This window comes from Cololabis saira, chromosome 4 (assembly GCF_033807715.1).
Source record: "Cololabis saira isolate AMF1-May2022 chromosome 4, fColSai1.1, whole genome shotgun sequence".
NCBI classification, from domain to species: Eukaryota; Metazoa; Chordata; class Actinopteri; order Beloniformes; family Belonidae; genus Cololabis; species Cololabis saira.
The window spans coordinates 46,725,747-46,750,746 of NC_084590.1; the positions used below are offsets into that span (position 1 = coordinate 46,725,747).

At 45.6% G+C, this 25,000-nt stretch overlaps 1 protein-coding gene and 2 non-coding genes across 4 annotated transcripts in view; 2 read left to right on the top strand and 1 right to left on the bottom strand.

Moving 5' to 3' along the window:
* Positions 1-25,000, bottom strand: part of plekhg2 (pleckstrin homology domain containing, family G (with RhoGef domain) member 2) — an 89,264-nt gene that overhangs the window by 58,853 nt on the left and 5,411 nt on the right. For both annotated transcript variants that reach the window (XM_061719933.1, XM_061719934.1), the window contains exons 2-3: positions 11,275-11,352; positions 1-249 (exon numbers count right to left, since the gene is read on the bottom strand). The exon at positions 1-249 is cut by the window's left edge and continues 275 nt beyond it. In XM_061719933.1, coding sequence (XP_061575917.1) covers positions 1-249; positions 11,275-11,323 — 298 coding nt within the window. In that variant the 5' untranslated portion in view covers positions 11,324-11,352. The remainder of the gene's footprint in view (positions 250-11,274; positions 11,353-25,000) is intronic.
* On the top strand, positions 13,275-13,360 carry trnar-ucu (transfer RNA arginine (anticodon UCU)). Its single transcript is given in 2 exon segments — positions 13,275-13,311; positions 13,325-13,360. It is a non-coding gene; the product is annotated as a tRNA-Arg (tRNA).
* Positions 17,995-18,095, top strand: trnar-ucu (transfer RNA arginine (anticodon UCU)). The gene is made up of 2 exons: positions 17,995-18,031; positions 18,060-18,095. It is a non-coding gene; the product is annotated as a tRNA-Arg (tRNA).

The window sequence follows — 25,000 nt, forward strand, 5'->3', positions numbered from 1 at the left end:
CGCTGTAGGTTGGAACGGCGCCGTAGGGAAGCGAGGAGGAGGAAGAGGAGGAAGAGGAGGAGGAAGAGTGGGAGGCGTCCTGCAGGGAGAAGGAGGAGGCGGAGGAGGACAGGGAGGCGGTCCGATCGCCATCCGAGCAGACGGTGTTGACGGAGGTGCAGGAGGAGGACGACGCTCCCCGGTCACCCGATGACATCATCCTACCCACAATCCCACTCAGGGACGAGACCGAGGAGGGACGCTTGGCCGCTGCGGGAGGACAGAGAGACAGGAGTTAGCCAATCAGCTGCTCGGGTCTGGTCCCGGACGGGTTCGGGGGGCGGAGCCGCCAGAACTAACTCTGCCCCGGTCATGTGATCTCACGTCAGTCGCAGGATTTCTCGAGCGGCCAGTGACTCATTTCCTGGTTCTGACCTGATGACACCTGAACGAGCCGGTTCTACCGACGTCGGAGAGTTCATTCTAATAAACTTTGCCGTTGCTGAGTGTAGCACCCTATAATGTAATAATTTCCTGAAAATTTTATAACGCCTGAAAATGTAATAAAATTTTCACTTAAAGGAGCTTGAGGCTCCTTTTAAGAAATGAGACTCTCTAGCGCCACCCTTCACCACGACGGCCGTTGGGGGTACTGCAGCCAACAGTGAAGCCGGCACGGGAGAACGGGGAGAACGTGCATGCAGCGTCATGTGACGTCACATCCGCAGGACAGCGCGGGAAATTCGGGACCGAATTGCAGCACATTTTGCAGCACACAGCCTGTTCAAGGCAAAGGAGAGATACACTAGAGGGCTCATTGTTTTGTGTTTGGAACGCTTCATCTGACATTATTACTAGAAAACTTAAAATGTATACAGATTTTTTTCATAAATCTTGCCACAATCCTGCCTCAAGCTCCTTTAACTCAATCAAAAATGTAATAAAATCCAATAATGTAATAATTTGACCAATAATGTAATAAAATATCCTGACTGATATTGTAATAACATTTTTACTGATAATGTAGTACCTTATTACATTATTGGGAATTTATTACATTTTCAGGTGGGTCTTTTTTTTTTCCCAAAACTGATAATAATACTTGACAAATAATGTAATATATATGTTCATTTTCAGTCTAGAGTTCTACATTTTGTGTTTTAAGTATCTAAGAATGTCATATACACTGGATTTGAAACACCAGAATGACTATTGGGTTAAATTGCAGACTTTGAGTACCATGTAATAAATTCCCAATTATGTAATAAGGTATTAGATTATTGGTAAAAATGTTATTACAAAATCCGTCAGGATATTTTATTACATTATTGGTGAAGTTATTACATTATTGGGTTTTATTACATTTTCGATTGAGTTAAGTGCAAATTTTCTTACATTTTCAGGCGTTATTACATTTTCAGGAAATTATTACATTATAGGGTGCTACACTGAGACGTAAAACCGTCACTAAAGACGTCAATGAGAGCTGGGTTAGGAGCTGCCTACCCGCCAATCTCCCAGAACACCTCGGTCCAGACCGGACAGGAAACCGCAAGCATCAAAACGACAAATGGAAGCATCATACCGTACATCTACTGCCGTTTGTCCTGAACGGGAAGTGTGTGCAACGGAGCGTCACGTCACCTCCGAGCTTCCTCTTTTCATCAGTTCTTTTTTTTTTGCTCAAACCTTCTTGTTCCCCCCTTCAGAAGCACGGGGGAGGCAGCATCATGATGCGGAGCTGCTTCACCCCAGGAGGAGCTGGTAAAGAGTCCCTGAATGCACCACCTGGACCCCCCAAGTCGGGGCTAGAACCCGGACAATTCATTGGTGCTCCTACAGAACCAGTAGTAGACAGACCTGCTGATGAAGTAGTGTTGTTTCTGTCAGACTGTTTCAATTCTAGTTTTAGTCTAGTCTTAGGGTCAAGATATCATTTTAGTTTTTATTAGTTTTAGCCAAGTTTCAGTCGACTAAAAGTCTGAGCATTTTAATCTTATTTCAGTCAGAAATGTCCAGGGCCATTTTACTCTAGTTTTAGTCAAAGATTGTATTTATCCAAACCCATTTTACATATTCAAACAAGGTTATCTCATTATTATTATATTATTGTTACCTTATAGACTCAACAATACATTCATTCCAGATACAGAAGACTCTAATTTGAGTTTACAACATATTTATTTTTCCACATTTCTCGACGTCTTTTTCTTTTCTGACGATACATTGGGTTTTCTTTTCCACGTCTATGTAGGAATGTGTATCCAAAGATGGTTCTTCTTCTCCCATCCCCAGAGCAGATCCCCTCGTGACCAGCGATCGGCCCCTTTCTCTGTGGAACTTTTTTTTAAATTGACGTGAACTAGAGCTCTGCGTTAACGGCATCAGCCTCTAACTCTGCAGCTGCATCTTCTGGATCTGATTCCCCGCTGCAGCGACTGGGATTGAGTTTTGAGTTTTTATTTTGTAATCTAGATTTTAGTGTGGTTTTTATTCGTCGACGATATTGCATTATATATTTAATTATCGTTGCGTCTCATTTTCCTCAGGTGATAAAGGTTCGTTGACAACGATATTTAGTCATAATTTTCGTTGACAAAAGCAACTTTACTGTGAAGCCGGCAGCTCGATATGAGATCCGTCACGTAACCACACCAACAACTTTTGGTTTATTTGTAGAGACCTGCCCGCCCTCCATGTCCCTCATTTTACCAGAGCTCCATGTCAACCCCATATCTCTGCCACATCCACGTTTCACCCGACAACCACACACCTGCCTCCACCGCTGGCAGCGCCTCACCGACACGGAGAAGTCTTTAAACTTCATTAGCGTCAACATTCCAGGCGCCTTGGCACCAGGACTTTCCTCCGGTGCGCTGAACCGTTGTTTCTCGTTCAGTTCGTGACACAACGGCAGGTTCTTACAGGAATGAGGTCCACAGCTGCCAGAAGCACCGCGAAGCCGTTAAACCTCCCATTCATGTGGTTTAACGCGTTGTTGTAGATTATTCCACATGTTTTATTGGAAAGAACTTGTTGCGTCTAAATGGACTTCAGACAAAGGTTTATTATCGCTTCGTGCCGGCGTCTGTGTTTTCTATCACGGCTCAGCAAGAGCTGTGGAATCTCAACATCTGAGCGATTTTTAATGATGTTTCCCTTTTAAACTGCAACATTCCTGAAGTGGTTTATTTAAATGAATCAAATCATTCCTTATTTATGGCCAACCATGGTAGTTACACACGTCAGAGGGGGATGACGTTACCAAACGGTGAGGTGGCGGTGATGCACCAGCAGGTCTACGCTGACATGCCCTTCTTTGGTGTGAAAACAGCTGTTTACAGAAATCCAGAGGTGGACGGTGGGTCGAGGGGGAACCTGGAAGGGTCTGAGGACGAAGGCACCTTCACCCACGGACCAAGATTGGTACCTGGGCTAACTGGAGAACTGGAACAGCTGGCCCCTCAGGTCGCCCTGTTCTCTTACAGACTGCCTTACTTTGCCTAAATATAAAGGTACCTGTTGTACAAACAATAATAATTGCGGGTCGTCGATGTGACCAGAACCTTTTTTTTGTCTGGAGGACCTAGTTTCTGCAGCGAGACCTTCCTCAACACCTTCTGCCTCACTGTTCGGGTTGTTCAGATATAAACCCAGAACGAAAAACCGAGCCCACCAATGCAGGAGCGCTATGACACAGGTGCCAGGTAGGTATCAGACAGGTACTCACGGTTCGAAGGGTTTCCCTGAGGCTCTCAGACGGTCCTCATGCTGCGTCAACTGTCAAGTCATTGACTACCGCTGAAGACTGAGTGAAGCCAGCCAGACTGAGATGAAAAAAACGTGTCTGACTTCCTGTTATCGTCTCTGACTGTGCATGTGAGTGTGTGTGACTGTGTTTTTGTTACCTCATGGGGACCAGTCTTTGGTAAGATCTGATCTTTTGGGGTTTTTGTGGGAACCAAATGAGGCAGGACGTCATTTCTGGGGTCTTGGTTGGGGTTCAGAGTTAAGCTATGAAATGAATTTGGGTTAAAGTTCGGTTTTAGGAATGGATGGGTACCGGTTAGGGTTGGGGGGTGGCTTTGGGTGAAGCTGGGCCAATGAATTGGTGTCAGTTTGATGTCCTAATAAGGATGGTTCAGTCAACTCGGGTGAGCTTGAAAGCGAAAGCGGCACACCTGTCTCAGAAGACAGGATGTGGTTTGACGAATACTGGTCTCATCATGTTTTTGTCTTCTCATGAGTTACCACACACACACACACACACACACACACACACACACACACACGGAGACTGGTTCTTCTACCTTTGTGAGGAACCTGAATGATTTAACGCCCCACCAGTTACATAAAAGGGAGATTCTGACGTTAAAACAACACTGGGTCCATTAGATGGAGGGAGGGCATAAACTCAGTTAGCATCTACTCACACCGTTTGAATCCATCGGTGGACTTGGACAGACCTATGAGGAGACGGCAGCAACGGGATGGAAATGCCTCTACAACCGTTTTTATTTCATACACTTCTACATGTACAAAGTTAAAATGACCTTGCTTTATCTGGGACCCTACCCACATTATCTACTGTCTACTCGCTCCCTAGCTTCATCCATTCACCCAACCATCCATCCTGGAACAACCGAGCCACAAACAGGTCGAATTACGAGACCCCTAGCCCAGGGTCGGCCAGACATCCGCTGGGACCTGAGCTCCCAGCTCACGGTCTACAGCTTGTTGGAGATGGTCAAGGTTTCAGATTTCCTTTCAGGAGTGACACCCAACCGTAACGCTAACCCGATCCCTAACCTAACCCTATCCCTACCGTATCCCAAACCCTATTCTATATCAAACCTATCCCTATCCCTAACCTAACCCTATCCCTAACCCTACCATATCCCAAACCCTATTCTATATCAAACCTATCCCTACCCCTAAGCTAACCCCAACCCTATCCCTATCCCTAACCTAACACTAACCCTATCCCTAACCTAACTGTAGCGCTATCCCTAACCCTACCCTGTCCCTAACCTATCCCTATCCCTATCCATAACCTAACCCTAACCTATCCCTAACCTAACCCCAACCCTAACCTTATCCTAACCCTAACCCCAAGTCTCTTCCCTAACCTAACCTTAACCCTAAGCCCTAACCCTGGATGGACAGATTTGATCGGAATTAACGGTGTAATTAGCATCACAGGGTAGCAAGTTGCCTTGCATTTTTAGATGGATTGGAGTTGGAGGAGTCATTTCCTGCCACTATGGCATCTTTTGCAGAGTTAAGAAAATGTCTCTTGTACGTCTGGGTCTCTTTGTCATCCTTGCAACTTGTTTTTAATCCTGGTAAGTTCAACCTCAGCAGAAAGTGTGAGAAAATCAGCTGATGAAAGTCGTGATTCAGCCGTTGACTCATCGTTCCAGCTGCAGTCAGGTGAATCAGACCTGCATGGGCTCTTTCTGCTCCAGAAACAGTCACTTCAGCCTGGAGGCAGAGGCCTGAGATCTTAAGGTGGAATTTCCCTACATACACGTGCTCCACAACTCAGCGGAGGACTGGATTCCAGCGTTTGTGATTACAGTAATAAGAGAGCAGCCGCCGGCTGTCGTTAACTGACGGAACAAGTTCCATCGTCTCTCAACATTTCCCCCGACCCATCAAATGTCTCCGAACAAACGGGACTACGTGGACCCCAACAGCAGACTGCAGTTCCTTTACCGACTGCCAGGGTCTGGATCCAGACCTGCAGTTCCTCTACCAATGATCAGTTTTCATCATCATCATCAGTAACAGACTTGGCGGTCAAGGATGACAGGTTCTTCACTATCTCTGAGGTGTTATTGATCGTTGATTATTGGTACTACCCAGCTATTCGTCGGTAGAGGAACTGCAGGTCTGGATCCGGACCTTGGTGGTCACATTTGACTTTACAGACTTTCAAAGAGCTTCAGATGGAAGAGGATCCAGGAGAACCAGGAGAAACCTGGGGGAACCGAGAGGAACCAGGAGGAACCAGGAGGAACCAGGAGAACTAGGAGAAACTAGGAGAACCAGGAGAACCAGAAGAAACCAGTAGGAACCAGGAAAAACTGGGAGGAACCAGTATGATCCAGGAGAACCAGGAGGAACCAGGACAACCAGGAGGAACCAGGAAAAACTGGGAGGAACCAGTATGATCCAGGAGAACCAGGAGGAACCAGGACAACCAGGAGGAACCAGGAAAACCAGGAGGAACCAGGAGAATCAGGAGAAACCAGGAGAAACCAGGACAACCCGGAGAAACCAGGAGGAACCAGGACATCCGGGAGGAACCAGTATGGTCCAGGAAGAACCAGGACAACCAGAAAGAACCAGGAGAAACCAGGAGAATCAGGAGAAACCAGGAAAAACCAGGAGAAACCAGGAGGAACCAGTCGTTTTAATCTCGTGGAAGTGAAGGTCAGATAAAGCGACGTGTCGACACACAAAGACAGGAAGGGAGTCCTCTCATATCATCGCTTAAGAGACAGAGAAGTGATGTCACGACACACACACACACACACACACACACACACACCGTGGACTACCGCCTGTGACGGACGGCTGACGGCTCTGGACTCCACCTTCCTGCCTCACTTCCACCTCACTTCCTTAAAGCTCCGGCCGTCTACCAGACTTGACTCCTCCCCTTCCTGTGTGACCTGACTCCTCCTCTTCCTGTGTGGCGCAGTGAGCACCGTGGGCCTCCCCCAATATCGGTTCAAAATCCCTGGATGGGTCCTAGCTGCGCCCATTTTAACAAGGACAGGCAAACGCATCCAGTGGAGACTTTTGTAGACTTTAGGTGGCAGGGTATCAGTGGTGTAAAGTAACGAAGTAAAAGTACTTCGTTATTGTACTTAAGTAAGATTTTTGAGAATTTGTACTTTTATTGATACTTTCATTTTTCTGTACTTTTACTTTTACTTCGTTACATTTTCAAGGAAAAAATCGTACTTTTAATCCGCTACATTTAAAATTGGACACGTCGTTACTCGCTACAAATTAAAGCCATGAGAACAGCACAGCGGGGGCTGATTTATGGTTCCGCGTTACACCGGCGCAGAGCTACGGCGTAGGGTACGCGGCGACGCACACCCTATGCCGTAGCCTACGGCGTAGTTGTGCGTCGATTTAATATTATAGATCCATGCGAGACACCTGGGGCAGACGGGGAGACTCGGCCTCCCCGAGAAGGAGCCGCAGCTCCCGGGAGAGTTGCGCTGCAGAGGCGGGCCGGAAGGCCGGAGGAACCGCCGTCGCGTCGAGGACCGATGAAGACTGAAGCCTGAATTATGGTTCCGCGTTAAATCGACGCAGAGCATACGCCGTAAGGTACGGCGTAATGTACGCGGCAAAGCGCACCGTACGGTGCGTGTCGCCGCGTACCCTACGCCGTAGGCTCTGCGTTGGTGTAACGCGGAACCATAAATCAGCCTTGAGCGGCAGCCGACGCTCAAGCCGACGAAATTAAAATGGGGTAATGGAAACAAACGCTAAAGGGGTCAGAATAATATCACCATTATTTAGAGTTGTAAGCAAATTCTTGGATTCTTCATTTCTTTGCAATCCTTTTGAAAATAATTTTGTACTTTGAATTTTGTACTTTGTACTTTTTACTTTTGTACTTAAGTACATTTTACACCATGTACTTTTGGTACTTTATTATATTTAATTTGAGGTACTTTTATACTTTTACTTAAGTAATTTTCTTAATGGGTACTTTTTACTTTTACTTAAGTAATTTTCAAGCAGAAAATTTGTACTTTTACTTAAGTACAATATTTTTGTACTTTTTCCACCTCTGCAGGGTATCCCAGAATGCATTTCACATCACCAAGCAGAGGTAATAGCAGAAGAAGAAGAGGTAAAAGAAAGTTGTGGCTTTAGCTGCTCCAACCGTGTTTGGTTCTGTGACTGAACGTAGTTTTACTTCACAGTTGTGACCCACTGAAGCCGGAGGAGTCGTTAATGTTCCGAGGGTTTCTGTTATACTTCTGAGTACGTGTTATCCTGCTAGCTGAGCTGTGATGTCATCACGCCTGGCCCAACACCCCCACCCCCAAAGTCATCGGACAGCCCTTGTTATTCCCCCCCCACCCTCTGCTCCCCGCTCACTCTGCTGTTACTGGTCTGGACCTTCCTGAACCAATAAGACTAGTACCCGGCACTCATGTTCCAATCCAATCCAATCCACTTTATTTATATAGCACATTTTAAAAAACAACAAGGTTACCAAAGTGCTGCACAATGAGTAAAGCAAGACATAATAAAATAGTAAAAACTAAAAACAGAGTAAAATAGATAAGAGCACATAAAAGCACGGAATAAAAACACACCAGACAGACAACAACCAGTGATTCAGAAACATAAAAGACAGGACAGAGACCACACAACTCTCGTGCTGGATTAAAAGCCAAAGAATTAAAATAAGTTTAGGGGCTATTGCTGAAAAAGCACGGTCGCCACTGGTTTTTTGGCTGGTTTTGGGAACGACAAGACGTGACTGAGCAGAGAAACCTCAAAGACCTCGAGGGAGTGAACACCTGTAGGAGGTCTGAGATGTATTTTGGTGCCAACCCATTTGATGACTTAAAAACAAACAATAGTTTTTTTTAATTAATTCTAAAAGAGACAGGGAGCCAGTGAAGGGAGGCCAGAACGGGGGTGATGTCATCATGCTTGCAGGTTCTTGTTAAAAGATGAGCCTCGTTTTTGGACTAACTGTAAGCGTGCAAGGGAGGTCTGGTTGACGGCAGTATAGAGGGCATTACAGTAGTCCAAACGGGTTGAGATAAAAGCATGAATCACTCGTTCAAAATCATTAAAAGATAAAACAGATTTAATTTTAGATAAAGCCTCAGATGATAAAAACTGGATTTTACTACAGAATTTACTTGCTTGTCCAGTTTAAGATCACTGTCCATTTTGACGCCGAGGTTGGTGACTGTAGTTTTCAAGTAAATTTGTAGGGAACCCAGATCAGACCCAGATTGCCACGGTGATGAAGACAACTGGAGATTTGTTTTATTTTTTATTTTTTTATTTATTTTATCAGGAACTAAGAGTCCAGTTTGTGGGCGGAGCCACTTCGTACCAACATAGCGCTGAGCCGAAAGACAAAAATGAGGCTTTGTCTTTTGTAATTTTTGTCTTTCTTCAGCAAACCAGAACGTCCTTTTTTAAACGTCTTTATTAACAAATGAAACTAGGTTGATGGGACAAAACGTGAAGTACTTTGGGTTTGTGCCGTTTGTGAGGAAAAATACGTAAACGTGGTTTCGTCCAACCGGCCGCTCGTCGATTTTTTCTGGTTATCGCAACAAAAACAGTGGGGAGGCTTCAGAAACCGGCCAATCAGAGAGCAGAGCCCAAGCTGCGTTTTCTCCTCCTCCTCCTCCTTCTCTATTCTATCGTTCATCTCTCCTTATCTTGGGCGTTCTTGCTATTTTCTGCCTCCTTCTTTTCTATAGTTATAATCATCAGATCTGCTGCGGCCTTTTATGGCCTGTTTGTGTGTATTTGTGTGTGTGTTTGCATGTGTTTGCATGTGTTTGTGTGTATTTGTGTGAGTGTGTGTGTTTGCATGTGTTTGTGTGTGTGAGTGTGTGTGTGTTTGCATGTGATTTTCTGTGTGTTTGCATGTGTTCGCATGTGTTTGTGTGTATTTGTGTGAGTGTGTGTTTGCATGTGTGTTTTTGTGTGTGTGTGTTTGCGTGTTTGCATATGTGTGTTTGCGTGTGTTTGTGTGTGTATGTGTTTGCATGTGTGTGTGTTTGTGTGTGTGTTTGAATATGTGTGTGTTTTTGCGTGTGTGTGTATGTGTGTGTCGGAGCAGAAACATTGTTCGGCGCTAAGCTTTATCACCTCCAACCCTGCAACTTCCTGCACAAGCAACAGATGTGTGTGTGTTTGCATGTGTTTGTGTCGTTGCCTCTGTGATAATTGCAGCGTTTGAGCGAGAGCAGAAATGTATCTGCGCTCTGTTTCGAGGCGAGTGTTGCTAACTCTGGACCCGTATAGCGGCAGAGCAGCGCGGTGGCTGGGTGTAATTACGCCTCGTTACGACCCGCCGGGCCTCGGCTCTGCTGACAGGAAGTCACAGCTCTCAGACTCTCGACGCGCAAATAAACCTGCTCAGCCTCAGATGCTTCTTGGGAAAATCAAGAGCTGCTGAGCGTGTTAGCACTGCGATCAGAGCAGATTAAAGGGCAGTTATGGGGGGGGGGTCAGCCTCTGGGGGGACTTGAACCCTCGACCTCTGGATCCCTCGGTGTCAGAAGTCCAACATGGTGTCCATCCATCCATCCATGCATCCATCCATCTTTCTTCCCATCCATCCATCCATCCATGCATCCATCCATCCATGCATCCATCCATCTTTCTTCCCATCCATCCATCCATCCATCCATCATCCATCCATCCATCCATCCATCATCCATCCATCCATCCATCCATCCATCCATCCATCCATCCATCCATCCATCCATCCATCCATCCATCCATCCATCCATGCATCCATCCATCCATGCATCCATCCATCTTTCTTCCCATCCATCCATCCATCCATCCATCCATCCATCCATCCATCCATCCATCCATCCATCCATCATCCATCCATCCATCCATCCATCCATCCATCCATCATCCATCCATCCATCCATCCATCCATCCATCCATCCATCCATCCATCCATCATCCATCCATCCATCATCTATCCATCCATCATCCATCCATCCATCCATCCATCATCCATCCATCATCCATCCATCATCCATTCATCCATCTATCCATCCATCCATCCATCCATCATCCATCCATCCATCCATCCATCATCCATCCATCCATCCATCATCCATCCATCATCCATCCATCCATCATCCATCCATCCATCATCCATCCATCATCCATCCATCATCCATCCATCCATCCATCCATCTATCCATCCATCCATCCATCCATCCATCCATCATCCATCCATCCATCCATCCATCCATCCATCCATCTTTCTGTCCATCCATCCATCCATCCATCCATCCATCCATCCATCCATCCATCCACCATCCATCCATCCATCCATCCATCCATCCATCCATCCATCCATCCATCCATCCATCCATCCATCCATCCACCATCCATCCATCCATCCATCCATGATGATGCACAACCCGGTTCTCTGGAGTTGTCACGGCAACAATAACCATCACTTACTCCTCCAGCCTCAACGATAAAAACAATCCGACTGGACTTCCTGTTCCTGAGTCTGGACCATCTCACCTGTGTTGCTGGGCGATCTCTGGCTGCCGCGCCGTGACCCCTCAGGCATGGTGTGATGATGTCACAGGAAGTAGAAACCTGAGAAGAATCATGAAAAGCAGAGTTAGATTTCCCTGAAACCCCCGCCTCCTTCTTCTTTTGTCACAATGAAAAGAAGAGAAGTGGCTCAGAAAGACAGACAGAGGCCGGAGGGGAAACGATAAAACATGCTGCCGAACACGGGGAGGAGAGGAAGAGTCGCCTCTTCTTCTGCGCGAGCAGCACATGTGTAATGTTTGGCTGCGATGCAAGAATGTGGTTTCCTCATATTACCCGGCTAGCTTGAGCGCCGCGGTCCGCCGGAGTCTCACGGCCTCCGACAACGTCAGCGATCCTCTACACGGGTCGACCCAGTTCGTCCACATAAACAAGTGTTTCTGCAGCTGTCTGCCGGAGGACGGGGGCCGCGGGGGCCCCGGGGGCCCCAGGGGGGGAGAGGTGGAGGTCCAGATCCAGAACAAGCTGCTGCTTTAAACTGTTTCAGCGTGTGGAGACAACTGCAGGTTCCCCTTCATTTGTTGAGATTTAAAGAGCTTCGTTGCCTCGTTTCAGAACCAGACGGACTTCTGAGGAAATCCAAGACGCGTTCACACGACTCAACGCTTCATTTTCACTTCCACCAATCTGGCCATGAATCTTGAAACCTGATTTGACGGATTCTTGTTCATGGAGCCATCTGAGAGGAATCCAGATGTTCTTGCAAAGAAACTGCCCCAGTAATTAGCAGGTGACTGGATGAAACATTCAGCTAACAAAGAACCAAAGTATCAAAGTATCAAAGAACCAAAGTACCAAAGTATCCAAGTACCAAAATACCTACGTACCAACATACCAAAGTACCAAAGTACCAAGGTACCAAGGTACCAAAGTATCAAAGAACCAAAGTACCAAAGTATCCAAGTACCAAAATACCTACGTACCAACATACCAAAGTACCAAAGAACCAAAGTACCAAGGTACCAAAGTATCAAAGAACCAAAGTACCAAAGTATCCAAGTACCAAAATACCTACGTACCAACATACCAAAGTACCAAAGTACCAAAGTACCAAAATACCAAGGTACCAAAGAACCAAAGTACCAAAGAACCAAAGTACCAAAGTATCAAAGAACCAAAGTACCAAAGAATCCAAGTACCAAAATATCTACGTACCAACATACCAAAGTACCAAATAACCAAAGTACCAAGGTACCAAGGTACCAGAAAAACAACGTACCAACATACAAAAGTCCCAAAGAACCAATGTACCAGAGAACTAACATACCGAGGTAACAAAGTACCGAGTGACCGAGGTACCATCCATCCATCCATCCATCCATCCATGTCTTCCTCAGGACCCCCCTTGGTAAGTGTCCAGGAAGCACTACCAAGTCCCATTAGCAGTCCCTCCACTGACCAATAGGGGGCGGCTCCAGCTGTGAGCTTGTCTCAATCGACGTCCATGACGTTCGATGAGCCGAGTTCAAAACCGTCTCCATAGTTTCAACAAATGCCTGTATAATTTGGACTTTTGTGCAGCTGGATGTGATTAACATGATTTCAGTTAATTACCACTGTCTTAACTCAGCTAAAGACCAGAGAGACCACCAAGACCAGACCTAAGAGACCGGCTCGGCCGGGAAGGTCCCTGCTTGGTGGATCTTTATTAGGCAGCAGGAAACGTCAGACTTCTGAGGCTGCAGAGAAGCTCTGAGTGACATCACAGGATGTTTGTCCGGCTCTTACTGCTGCGGTTCCCATGTTCCCACCCCTCCCCCCGTTATTACATGTAGCAGAGGTCTGGGTAGCACCAGAGTTCCCGGCTCTGACTGGAGGAACTGGTTCTGAGTAACGCTGAGTAACCAGACTCCAGTTCCTTCCCTGTTTCCATGACAGGAAACAGAGGATCAGGAGAACCAAAGCTTGCTGAGATGTTCCCGGGTTCCTCAGAGTCCCTGGACTGAACCCTTGACACCAGAACCGGCTCTGTGGCGCAATGGACAGCGCATTGGACTTCTAGCAGTAATGAGCGATTCAAAGGTTGTGGGTTCGAGTCCCACCAGAGTCGTGAGTTCAACTTTAGCCAAAGTGAGAGAAGAGCAGAAAGATCAGCTGATGAAGGAAACGGAAGTGAGAATTTCCTCTGAATGCCAGAGTTCACCGAGAGAACCTCCAGACAAAAGGGGCAGTGGTCCGACGTCGTGGTTGACCGAATGTCAAACTGAGCTTGTGTTTCCATCACCCCTGAGAACGCTGCCTCTCTTTTATTTCCTCAATCAACATTTCCTGCAGGAGTTAAATTAGCTGTATCCTGTGAATCACAGCCGGGTCAAAGCCAGACACGATCAGCTCGACTCAGGGGGAAAGATTTGGACCCTCACAGAGTCCAGTCCGGGTTAAAAGTACCAACGATACTAAAATTACAGTTACGTGGAACAAAATTCAGGTGGGAACGTCAAAGACAAAACAAACTGAAAAAGATGATTTAATATCTGACTTCTTGGTTTCTTGGTAAGCTTTTGTTTTTGTTGTTTTTTGGTTTCATAAGCCAAAGGTATCAAGTTGGTGTGAAAACAGGTTTTAACAATCTTTTCCAATTGTAATTAGCAGTCGACACTGTGGTAAATTATTTTAATATTGTAGTTTTTTCCGTGTTACTACCATGCATAATTCTATACTTTATTGTCATTCTGTATGTTTTTACTATGTACATAATTGTGTCCTGTGTGAGGAAGAATAGCCATTACTCCCACAACGGAGTGATGGCTAATGGGGATCCTAATAAATAAATAAATAAATAAATAAATAAATAAATAAATAAATAAATAAATAAATAAATATTAAATAAATAAATAAATAAATAAATAAATAAATAAATAAATAAATAAATAAATAAATAAATAAATAAATAAATAAATAAATAAATAAATGATTGGGATCAGAGGTGATCAGGATCACCGGCTCTGTGGCGCAATGGACAGCGCATTGGACTTTAGAAGCTTCAAGCTATTCAAAGGTTGTGGGTTCGAGTCCCACCAGAGTCGGGAGCTCATTTCTTGAACTTTAGAGCATCAAATCAATCTTTAGCTGAAGGAAGAACAGAAAGATCAACTCAAGTGAAAACTACCTCCAAGGTCAGCGGTTATCTGGATCAGGAACTGGGTCACCAGGACCGGCCCTTCGGCCCTTCACCTTTAGTTGTGCGGTAACATCACCGGAGGGACTAAACTTTATCTGACACTTCATTAATAAGAAAGTAACTAAAACACCAGAATCATCGTTGGTGGAAAGAACGGTTCTGTCGTGTGAATCAAGGAGTTTCCACCCGTGAAACTGCGCAAACGTGACCGATGGAAACGTCCGTTTTATAAAAAGACAACAATCCACAAACGTTTCTAGCCCAGACTTCCTGAAGAGAGCTGGACAAACAAACTCTGACGTCACCTGCAGGTTCTCTGAGGACCAGAGTTCTGGTCAACGGCATTGTGGCAGGAAGGTTGGGTGTTTGATTGATGGCTACAGTTATTCAGGAAGTGGTTTTTGAGCGACGGCTACAATAATTCTGGGCTCGGTTTTTGATTGACGGCTACAATAATTCGGGGGGTGGTTTTGATTGACGGCTACAATAATTCGGGGTGTGGTTTTTGATTGACGGCTACAATAATTCGGGGTGTGGTTTTTGATTGACGGTTACAATAATTTGGGGTGTGGTTTTTTATTGACAGTTACAATAATTTGGGGTGTGGTTTTTTATTGACGGTTACAATAACTCGGAGCGTGGTTTTTGAGTGACGGCTACAATAATCCGGGACATGGTTTTTGATTGATGGTTACAATAATCCGGGACATGGTTTTTGATTGATGGTTACAATAACTCGGAGCGTGGTTTTTGAGTGACGGCTACAATAATCCAGGGCATGGTTTTTGATTGACGGCTACAATAATCCAGGGCATGGTTTTTGATTGATGGTTACAATAACTCGGAGCGTGGTTTTTGAGTGACGGCTACAATAATCCAGGGCATGGTTTTTGATTGACGGCTACAATAATCCAGGGCATGGTTTTTGATTGACGGCTACAACAATTTGGGGTGTGGCTTTTTATTGACGGTTACAATAATTCGGGGCATGGTTTTTGAGCGACGGCTACAATAATCCGGGACGTGGTCTTTGATTGATGGTTACAATAATTCGGGACGTGGTTTTTGAGTGACGGCTACAATAACTCGGAGCGTGGTTTTCGAGTAACAGCTACAATCATTCGGGGCGTGGTTTTTGATCTAATGGATCCAGGGATGTAGCGTAGCTACGCATTAAACGAAAGACAGCTTCCAGCTAGCTCTGGAGGCGCCTCCAGGTTGCCCCAGGTTGCCCCAGGTTGCCCCCCCCCCTTGACTAACCTGACTACCGTCTGATCTGATCCGCCTCTTTTCAGCGCCATTAGTTCTGGTTTCATCACAAGTGAAGACGGGCGGACCTGAATCTGATGGACGGTGAGCTAGCGCTTGCTTACGTGCTGACTGAGGTCAGGTGGGCGGGGACTAACGAGCCGCTGGGCTTGTCAGCTGTCTAAATCATGCTTCTCAGGGTAATTCAAGAATAAAATCTTGCTTTCTCGTATCCGTGGACTTGACATTTTAATTTGTTAGCGTGTTTAGAGGTTTCCGCGACCTCAGTGGTGCCAACAGAAACCGTCCACTGACACGTCTGCCACGTCTCGTCATCACCTTCCCAGGTACTTCCAGGTGCATCCGCTTCACACACACCTCCTCAAACACACACACACACACACACACACACACACACACACACACACACACACACACACACACACACACACACACACACACACACACACACACACACACACACACACACACACCTGCTCAAACGCACACACCTCCTCAAACACACACGCTAGCTGGCAGCAGCAGAGCGGCGCACTCGCCTCGGAGCGTGCTGTATCTCGTCGTCATGGCGACCAAACACACTTGCAACATCGAATTAGGTGTCAGGTGTGCGCTAACACAATGTCCAGAAGGAACGACATCAGCAATGCATACCTGCCAACATTGGGCTGTGAAAAAGAGGGAGATTTTCTGGGGTAGCGGTTGGAATGCTCCACTCACAACATCCCCACCCTGATATAAACAAGGCGACTTTTAATGAGCTTTAAATCCATAGCTACAATGAAATGCGCTAAAATGTACCTCCCAAAATGATTCTACAGCCTTCTTGGAGCCAAATAAGTTTAGTATTAATAACAATAAAATACAATATTTGTAGAATTTTCCAGGTTCCCTTTGTCCCCCAAGGACCTGTTGTAATTGTAGGTGTCAGACTTTGCAGCTTCAATCACTTTCTTGGAGGGTACATACTGTACTTGTGGGCAGGGCTGGTATGGTTTATCCTGCAAGAAAGGAGTGCGCAAAGAGTAGAATTATCCATACTCATTGTGTTTTCTGTGAGGATCTTTTCCACCATGCTGAATGAGCTCTCTGAGCTTCATTGCTGTGAGGGATGCAGAGTATTGCCTTCATCAGTGATGCCAGATTTGTAAACCTCTCCTCTTTCCCTAGATCCCAGAACCTTCAACTCTCTCTTCCTGTGGGAGATCCTTGCTTGCTATGACTTGATTCTCCATCAACTCTTCCCTCAGCTTTTTTCAAAGCATCTTCTCAAAAAAAACAAATTTTCAAATTTTCAAATTACAAAATAACATATTTTAACCATTTTCCAAACAATAAAATAACTGAAAAAATCTGAAAAATGGTTCAAATATGTTATTTTGTAACTTGACATTTTTTAAATATGTTTATGTAAAATATGCTTTGCTGATGAGAGAATATATTTCTCTATTTTTCTTGTTTTTGTGAGGGGGGATATATTGTTTTTTTATTGTTTTTGTTCTCTATAGCTGATATAAAATGAATTACTGTGGGATCAATAAAGTTCTTATTTTTGCCATCTGAGAAAATTAAATATATTATATTTGGTGCCTAACTGTTTCCCAAGTATATTAGTGCGCGTGTGAATTAATAAATGAGACGTAAAACGTAAATTTCTTTGTAAAAAGGCGCTTCATGAAAATAAGTCCATTCACTTGTATTAGTTTACAGCGCAGTCTTGAACATCCAATATGGTGGAGACGTTCACGTATTGGCAGCTCCATGGGGCGGAGCTTGGATGTAGGCAGTGCTTTTGGGTTGGGTTGCCAGGTTTGTCAGGAACCCGTTAATATAATACATCCATGCAGGAACCCCGACACGTGAAACACCATTGACTCATTTCACTTTAAAATCGGGAGATAAGCGGGAGAAATTACAAATCGGGAGCAGGGCGGGAGAAATGGTTGAAAATCGGGAGACTCCTGCTTAAATCGGGAGTGTTGGCAGGTATGGCAATGGAGTAGGAACTTTTGATGCATATCACCAGGAGGAGACAAAAGACCCCTGGAACCATGTCCCCTGGGCCGGTCCTGGTCTTCATGTCAGAACCAGGTCTGAAGGACACCGGCATTTCAGCTGAAACATCCTCCACAGACACCTGGGTATCTATGTCTCACAAATATCGGTTCTGACTGGTTCTAGACCCAGATTGAAGACGTGGAGGTTATCCACGACTCAAAACCAGGACCTGGAGGTCCACCAGGACCAGAACTGGAGCCATTGGTTTCACCAGACTCCAGTGGACCTGCCAGCGAGGCTCTGTGGCGCAACGGACAGCGCATTGGACTTCTAGACGGATGAAAAGGCTCCAGACGAAGAGATTCAAAGGTTGTGGGTTCGAGTCCCACCAGAGTCGAGTTTTACTGCAGTAACGTCACTGATGCTCGTCTTCAGGATGAGGGAACTCGTTCTTTGGGTTAAATAATATATAAACATAAAATCGAGTTAAAGTCACTGTTGGATCGTGGGCGTGGCTGAAATGAGTGTGGATTCTGTTGCCTGGCAACAGACATGACAGGGGGCGGGGTCAGACGCTAACCACACCCCCTTTTCATAGAGGGTGTCTCCTTGGAAACCAGCAGCTGCGCACAGATGATGTCAAGAGGCCACACACACACACACACACACACACACAGGTCCAGGTTAAACAAACACAACGACATGGATGTAAACGTTCAGTGGTTTTGGTAGCAGGAGTCACACAGGCGCCGTGTGTGTGTGTGTGTGTGTGTGTGCAGTCCTCCGTGTCTCCATGAATGTCTCTTTGACGTCCCTCGTCACCGAGCTGTGAAGCAGGGGAACCAAAGTGAGACCAGAACAATAACAGAAGGTGCTGTGTATAAAAAGAACCGCACAACACCGCTGTGACATCACTGCAGGTTTCCGAAACATCTGAAGGTGACTCCGCCCAGCGCTGCTTGGCCCATATATGGGCAACTGAGCAGATGAAAATCCTGGAACATGTCCTTCACAACTCTTCACCTCCATCCTGACCGGATCTGTCCATCCAGACTTTCTTCTGAAGTTGGAAACATCAAGAAACTGGACCCCTGATGAGCTACCGCTCCGGCCCCTAGTGGCCAGTTGAGGAACTGCAAGGTATCGTACTTCCTTGTTGGGATTCCATCTGATCCCAGGTCTCCCAGTTGGTCCCAGATCCATCAGTTGGTTCACAGGTCTATCAGTTGGTCTCAGGTCTCCCAGTTTGTCCCAGGTCTCCCGGTTGGTCCCAGGTCTATCGATTGGTCCCAGGTCTCCCGGTTGATCCCAGGTCTCCCGGTTGGTCCCAGGTCTATCGATTGGTCCCAGGTCTCCCGGTTGATCCCAGGATGGTCCCCGGTCTCTCGATTGGTCCAAAGTTTCTTGACTGGTCCCTGATTTCCTGGTTGGTCCCAGGTCTCTCAATTGGTCCCAGGTCTATTAGTTGGTCCCAGGTCTCTCGGTTGGTCCCAGGTCTATCGGTTGGTCCCAGGTCTCCAGGTTAGTCCCTGATTTCCTGGTTGGTCCCAGGTCTCCCAGTTGGTCACAGGTGTCTCGATTGGTCCCAAGTTTCTTGATTGGTCCCAGGTCTCCCAGTTGGTCCCAAGTCTCCCAGAGGGTCTCAGGTCTCCCGGTTGGTACCGACCCAATCCAAGCGGCGTTGGGGCGGCCTTTAACTGAAGGGGCGGGCATTAAATAAACCGCATTAGTCGGTACCGCCTCCCGGACATCCAAGTCCAACCCAGAACAGAGGAATCAGGGGGTCTGGCTCGGACAGAAACCCACCGGCTCCGACCCGGGACAGACCTGCTGCAGAACCCTTTAAAAGGTGAGTTCAGGTGAACAGTGAAGCCGGCGCTCAGACAGTCAGCACTTCCTGTTGGATCCTGAGGAGACAGTCGGGAAAACCCAGAATTCCTCTTGTTTTGATGTTCGGGGCTTTTTCATAATCAGGTTTTCTCCGAACGGTTTGCACAATCTGTTAAAAACAAAGCCACAGATGACTCACATCTAGGCTGAAGTCTGGCTCAGTGAGTACAACGTTGTTGTGAAACCCTCAAGCAGGGAGGCGGCCTGACCTTCGACCTCACGTGGAAACCTGAACGACGCCCCTCCTTTTCCTCCTCATTTGTTTTATATGAGACATGGAAACGAGACGGTTCCTGGTTTGATTCCCAGCCGGGTTCCTTGAGTGGGTTTCCTCCAGGACCTCCAGGTCATCCAGTTTCCTCCCCCAGCCCGAAGACCTGGACGTCAGGCGGACCAGCGGCTCGAGTGAACGGGCGACGGCCTCCAGTGACCACTAGGTTCAGCTCTGCTGGTTTCAGCTCTACTAGTCCTGGTTTCAGTTCTACTAGTCCTGGTTTCAGTTCTACTAGTCCTGGTTTAGCAAACTAGTCCTGTTTTCAGTTCTACTAGTCCTGTTTTCAGCTCTACTAGTCCTGGTTAAGCAAACTAGTCCTGGTTTCAGCTCTACTAGTCCTGTTTTCAGTTCTACTAGTCCTGGTTTCAGCTCTACTAGTCCTGTTTTCAGTTTTACTAGTCCTGGTTTCAGCTCTACTAGTCCTGGTTTCTCTACTAGTCCTGGTTTCAGCTCTACTCGTCCTGGTTTCAGCTCTACTCGTCCTGGTTTCAGTTCTACTAGTTCTGGTTTCAGCTCTACTAGTCCTGGTTAAGCAAACTAGTCAGGTTTTCAGTTCTACTAGTCCTGTTTTCAGTTCTACTAGTCCTGGTTTCAGTTCTACTAGTCCTGGTTTCATCTCTACTAGTCCTGTTTTCAGTTCTACTAGTCCTGGTTTCAGTTCTACTAGTCCTGGTTTCAGCTCTACTAGTCCTGGTTAAGCAAACTAGTCATGTTTTCAGTTCTACTAGTCCTGGTTTCAGCTCTACTAGTCATGTTTTCAGTTCTACTAGTCCTGTTTTCAGTTCTACTAGTCCTGGTTTCAGTTCTACTAGTCCTGTTTTCAGCTCTACTAGTCCTGGTTAAGCAAACTAGTCCTGGTTTCAGCTCTACTAGTCCTGTTTTCAGTTCTACTAGTCCTGGTTTCAGCTCTACTAGTCCTGTTTTCAGTTCTACTAGTCCTGGTTTCAGTTCTACTAGTCCTGGTTTCAGTTCTACTAGTCCTGTTTTCAGTTCTACTAGTCCTGGTTTCAGCTCTACTAGTCCTGTTTTCAGTTTTACTAGTCCTGGTTTCAGCTCTACTAGTCCTGGTTTCTCTACTAGTCCTGGTTTCAGCTCTACTCGTCCTGGTTTCAGTTCTACTAGTCCTGTTTTCAGTTCTACTAGTTCTGGTTTCAGCTCTACTAGTCCTGGTTAAGCAAACTAGTCATGTTTTCAGTTCTACTAGTCCTGTTTTCAGTTCTACTAGTCCTGGTTTCAGTTCTACTAGTCCTGGTTTCATCTCTACTCGTCCTGGTTTCAGCTCTACTAGTCCTGTTTTCAGTTCTACTAGTCCTGGTTTCAGTTCTACTAGTCCTGGTTTCATCTCTACTAGTCCTGTTTTCAGTTCTACTAGTCCTGGTTTCAGTTCTACTAGTCCTGGTTTCAGCTCTACTAGTCCTGGTTAAGCAAACTAGTCATGTTTTCAGTTCTACTAGTCCTGGTTTCAGCTCTACTAGTCATGTTTTCAGTTCTACTAGTCCTGTTTTCAGTTCTACTGGTCCTGGTTTCAGTTCTACTAGTCCTGTTTTCAGCTCTACTAGTCCTGGTTAACATATACTAGTCCTGGTTTCAGTTCTACTAGTCCTGGTTAAGCTATACTAGTCCTGGTTTCAGCTCTACTAGTCCTGGTTTCATCTCTACTAGTCCTGGTTTAGCTTTACTAGTCCTGGTTTCAGATCTACTAGTCCTGCTTTCTCTACTAGTCCTGGTTTCAGCTTCACCAATTCTGGTTTTAGCTCTACTAGTCCTGGTTTAATCTCAGCTAGTCCTCAATTCAGGTCCAGTAGTCCTGGTTTCAGGTCAACTAGTCCTGGTTTCAGGTCAACTAGTCCTGGTTTCAACTTTATTAGTCTTGATTTCAGCCCCGCTGGTCCTGGTTTTAGTGCTTGACGGACAGCTTGGTCCAGTTTAAAGGTCTGGTGTGAAAATAGCTCAGGGTTTCATCCAAACGCCCCGTTCTATTTATTTCTATTTATTTCTCCTCTATTGTCTGCAGTTGAATTGATGGAAGTGGACTCGTCTCGGCGGACGGTCGGAGCCTCGAGATGAGACTCCGTGAATGTGTCATCACCCCGTAAACCTGCAGGCGCTCTGTCTGGAGGAATGTCCCATTTCAGTGTAAACGAGAAGGTCGTCGGGTTGTTTTGATGCACAGAACATCTGAGACATGTCCAGAGAGAAACGCGAGGACTCTGCAGCTGCTCCGGCGCTGCCGGACCCGGACAGCAGCTGCCAGAACCAGCTGCCGGGCGTCCAGCGCCGAGGGTCGCCCCCTCGCCGCGCCCAGATGCCCCGCCGGCGGCTAACCGCCACCCAACCAGACGGAAGGCCGGCGTGAGGCGTGGTCCAGGTTCAGAGCCCTGAGGGACGCCGCCAGGGGCTACATCCGGAACCAGGACCAAATATATCAGTTTCAACGACGTCAAGCTACAAAGTGATGCATAATTAAGGGCATAGGAGTTGGCAGTCCGCAAATATTATTAAGCAATATGTGACCAATCTGGGGCTTTCCGATGCATGGCCTTCTGTCCACCCGACTCTCAGGGACGACACTTTCTTCTCGGCGGTTCATCACTCATATTTCAGGCTAGATTACTTCTTAGCTAGCAGCTCTCTAATGAGAGATATCTCAGAATCCAAAATCCATCCTATTACTTACGGAAGGGTATAAGGGCCAGGCAGGAGAAAAATAAAAATAATATTTTAGAGGAGGAAGATTTTTTTTTTCATTATGCACTTCGAGAAAAAAGCCGAAATGTCGAGATTAATGTTAAAATACAATTTCGAGAAAAAAGTTGAAATGTTGAGAAAAAAGTCGAAATGTCTAGAAAAAAGTCGAAATGTCAAGAATAATATTGAAATAGAATTTCGTGAAAAAAGTTGAAATGTTGAGAAAAAAGTCGAAATTATCGTGAATAAAGTTGAAATGTTGAGAAAAAAGGAAAGATTTCGACTTTATTCATGAAATTTCGACTTTTTTCTCAACATTTCAACTTTTCTCTGCAAGTGCACAATAAAAAAAATATTCCCCTCTCAAATATTTTTTCTCCTGCTAATTAGTATTAGCGATCATGCACCAGTTTCTTTCGCTCTGGTGAAGAAGGGAAGCATACCACATTCCAGAAATTGGAGATTTAATACATCATTACTTAAAGACCCCGACTTTGTTAATTTTTTCAAAAATGAAGGGGACATATATTTGCAAAACAACGATCAACCGGAAACGTCAGCATTCCTTGGGAAGCAGGAAAAGCAGTAATGCGAGGCAAAATCTTTTCTTTTTCCTCAAATTTGTTATATTAAAATATATATGATATACAGTATATTATATATTAAAAATGCATATATATATATATATATATATATATATATATATATATATATATATATATATATATATATATATATATATATATGGCTTAGGTTTTTACCAACTTGCTATTAACCATTAATTACGGAAGAGTATTAGGGCCAAGCTGGAGAAAAAATATTTGAGAGGGGAAGATATTTTTTTATTGTGCACTTAAAGAAAAAAAGTCGAAATCTTGAGAAAAAAGTCGAAATGTCGAGATTAATGTTGAAATACAATTTCAAGAAAAAAGTTGAAATCTCGAGAATAATGTTGAAATACAATGTCGAGAATAAAGTCGAAATTTCGTCAATAAAGTCGAAATTTCGCCTTTTTTCTTAACATTTCAACTTTATTCACGAAATTTTGAGTTTTTCTAAATTTTTTCTTGAAATTGTACATCAACATTATTCTCAACATTTCGACTTTTTTCTCGACATTTCAACTTTTTTCTCAAAATTGTACTTCAACATTATTCTCGACATTTCGACTCTTTTCATGACATTTTGACTTTTTTCTCAACATTTCAACTTTTTTCTTGACATTTCGACTTTTTTCTCGAAGTGCATAATGAAAAAAAAAATCTTCCTCCACTAACATATTATTTTTGTTTTTCTCTTGCCTGGCCCTAATACTGTTCCGTACTAAAACCTTTGCTGATGTCTTTCCTTTCTTGGCCTGCTGATGCAAAGGTTCTTAGTCTTTCCCACATTTGTATAATTATCTTTCCAAATCTCCGAGTTGACGTTGAAGCAGCCGTCTCTGCTGTCGTCTTGGAGGAGCATCGTGTCTCGGGGTCGAACATGTTGTTTACTGGTCCCGGCGTCACAAACACTGCGGTAAACATGCGTCGCCCCAGTCTCTCCCCCCCACACCGAGCGTCTCCGCTGAGTCCGGATCCGACCTCAGAGGATGTTAAATTGTCTGACTAATTATCATAAATGTCAAAACCTGGTCACCCAGGAAACCATCCCCCTCACATGCCATAATTACCCCTCATGGGCCCGGTATTAAATCTGGCTCCACGTGGTCGGGGTGGTTTAGTCGGAGGATTCTTTATTTCTAGAAACGAGGCGTTAAAAGCTGGTGGATGTTGATGCCTCGAGTGGGCGTGTCCCAGTTTAAGGTGGGCGTGTCCCAGCCTGAGGTGGGCGTGTCCCAGTTTAAGGTGGGCGTGCCCCAGCCTGAGGTGGGCGTGTCCAAGCCTCAGGTGAAGAGCAGAAGTAGGGAATCCTAAGTATTCCCTTGCTCCTTCCCCAGGATTAAAGGTTCTGCTGATCCTGATCCTTCTGCAGAACAATTGAGAACCTAAAATCCCAAGAAAGTCGTTCTGAACGATTGCTGAGAACAAAGAACCAACTCTGGTGGAGTCGAACCCACAACCTTTGAATAACCTCTTCTACACCCGACTAGAAGTCCAGTTTGGATCTCACCGACCATCCATCCATTCATCCATTCATCCATCCATCCATTCATCCATTCATCCATCCATCCATTCATCCATTCATCCATCCATCCATTCATCCATCCATCCATCCATCCATCCATTGATCTTCTACTACCATCCATCCGTCCGTCCGTCCGTCCGTCCGTCCATCCATCCATCCATTCATCCATCCGTCCGTCCGTCCGTCCGTCCGTCCGTTCGTCCGTCCGTCCGTCCATCCATCCATCCATCCATCCACCCATAAATCCATCCATCCATCCATTGATCTTCTACTACCATCCATCCGTCCGTCCGGCCGCCGTCCATCCGTCCGTCCGTCCGTCC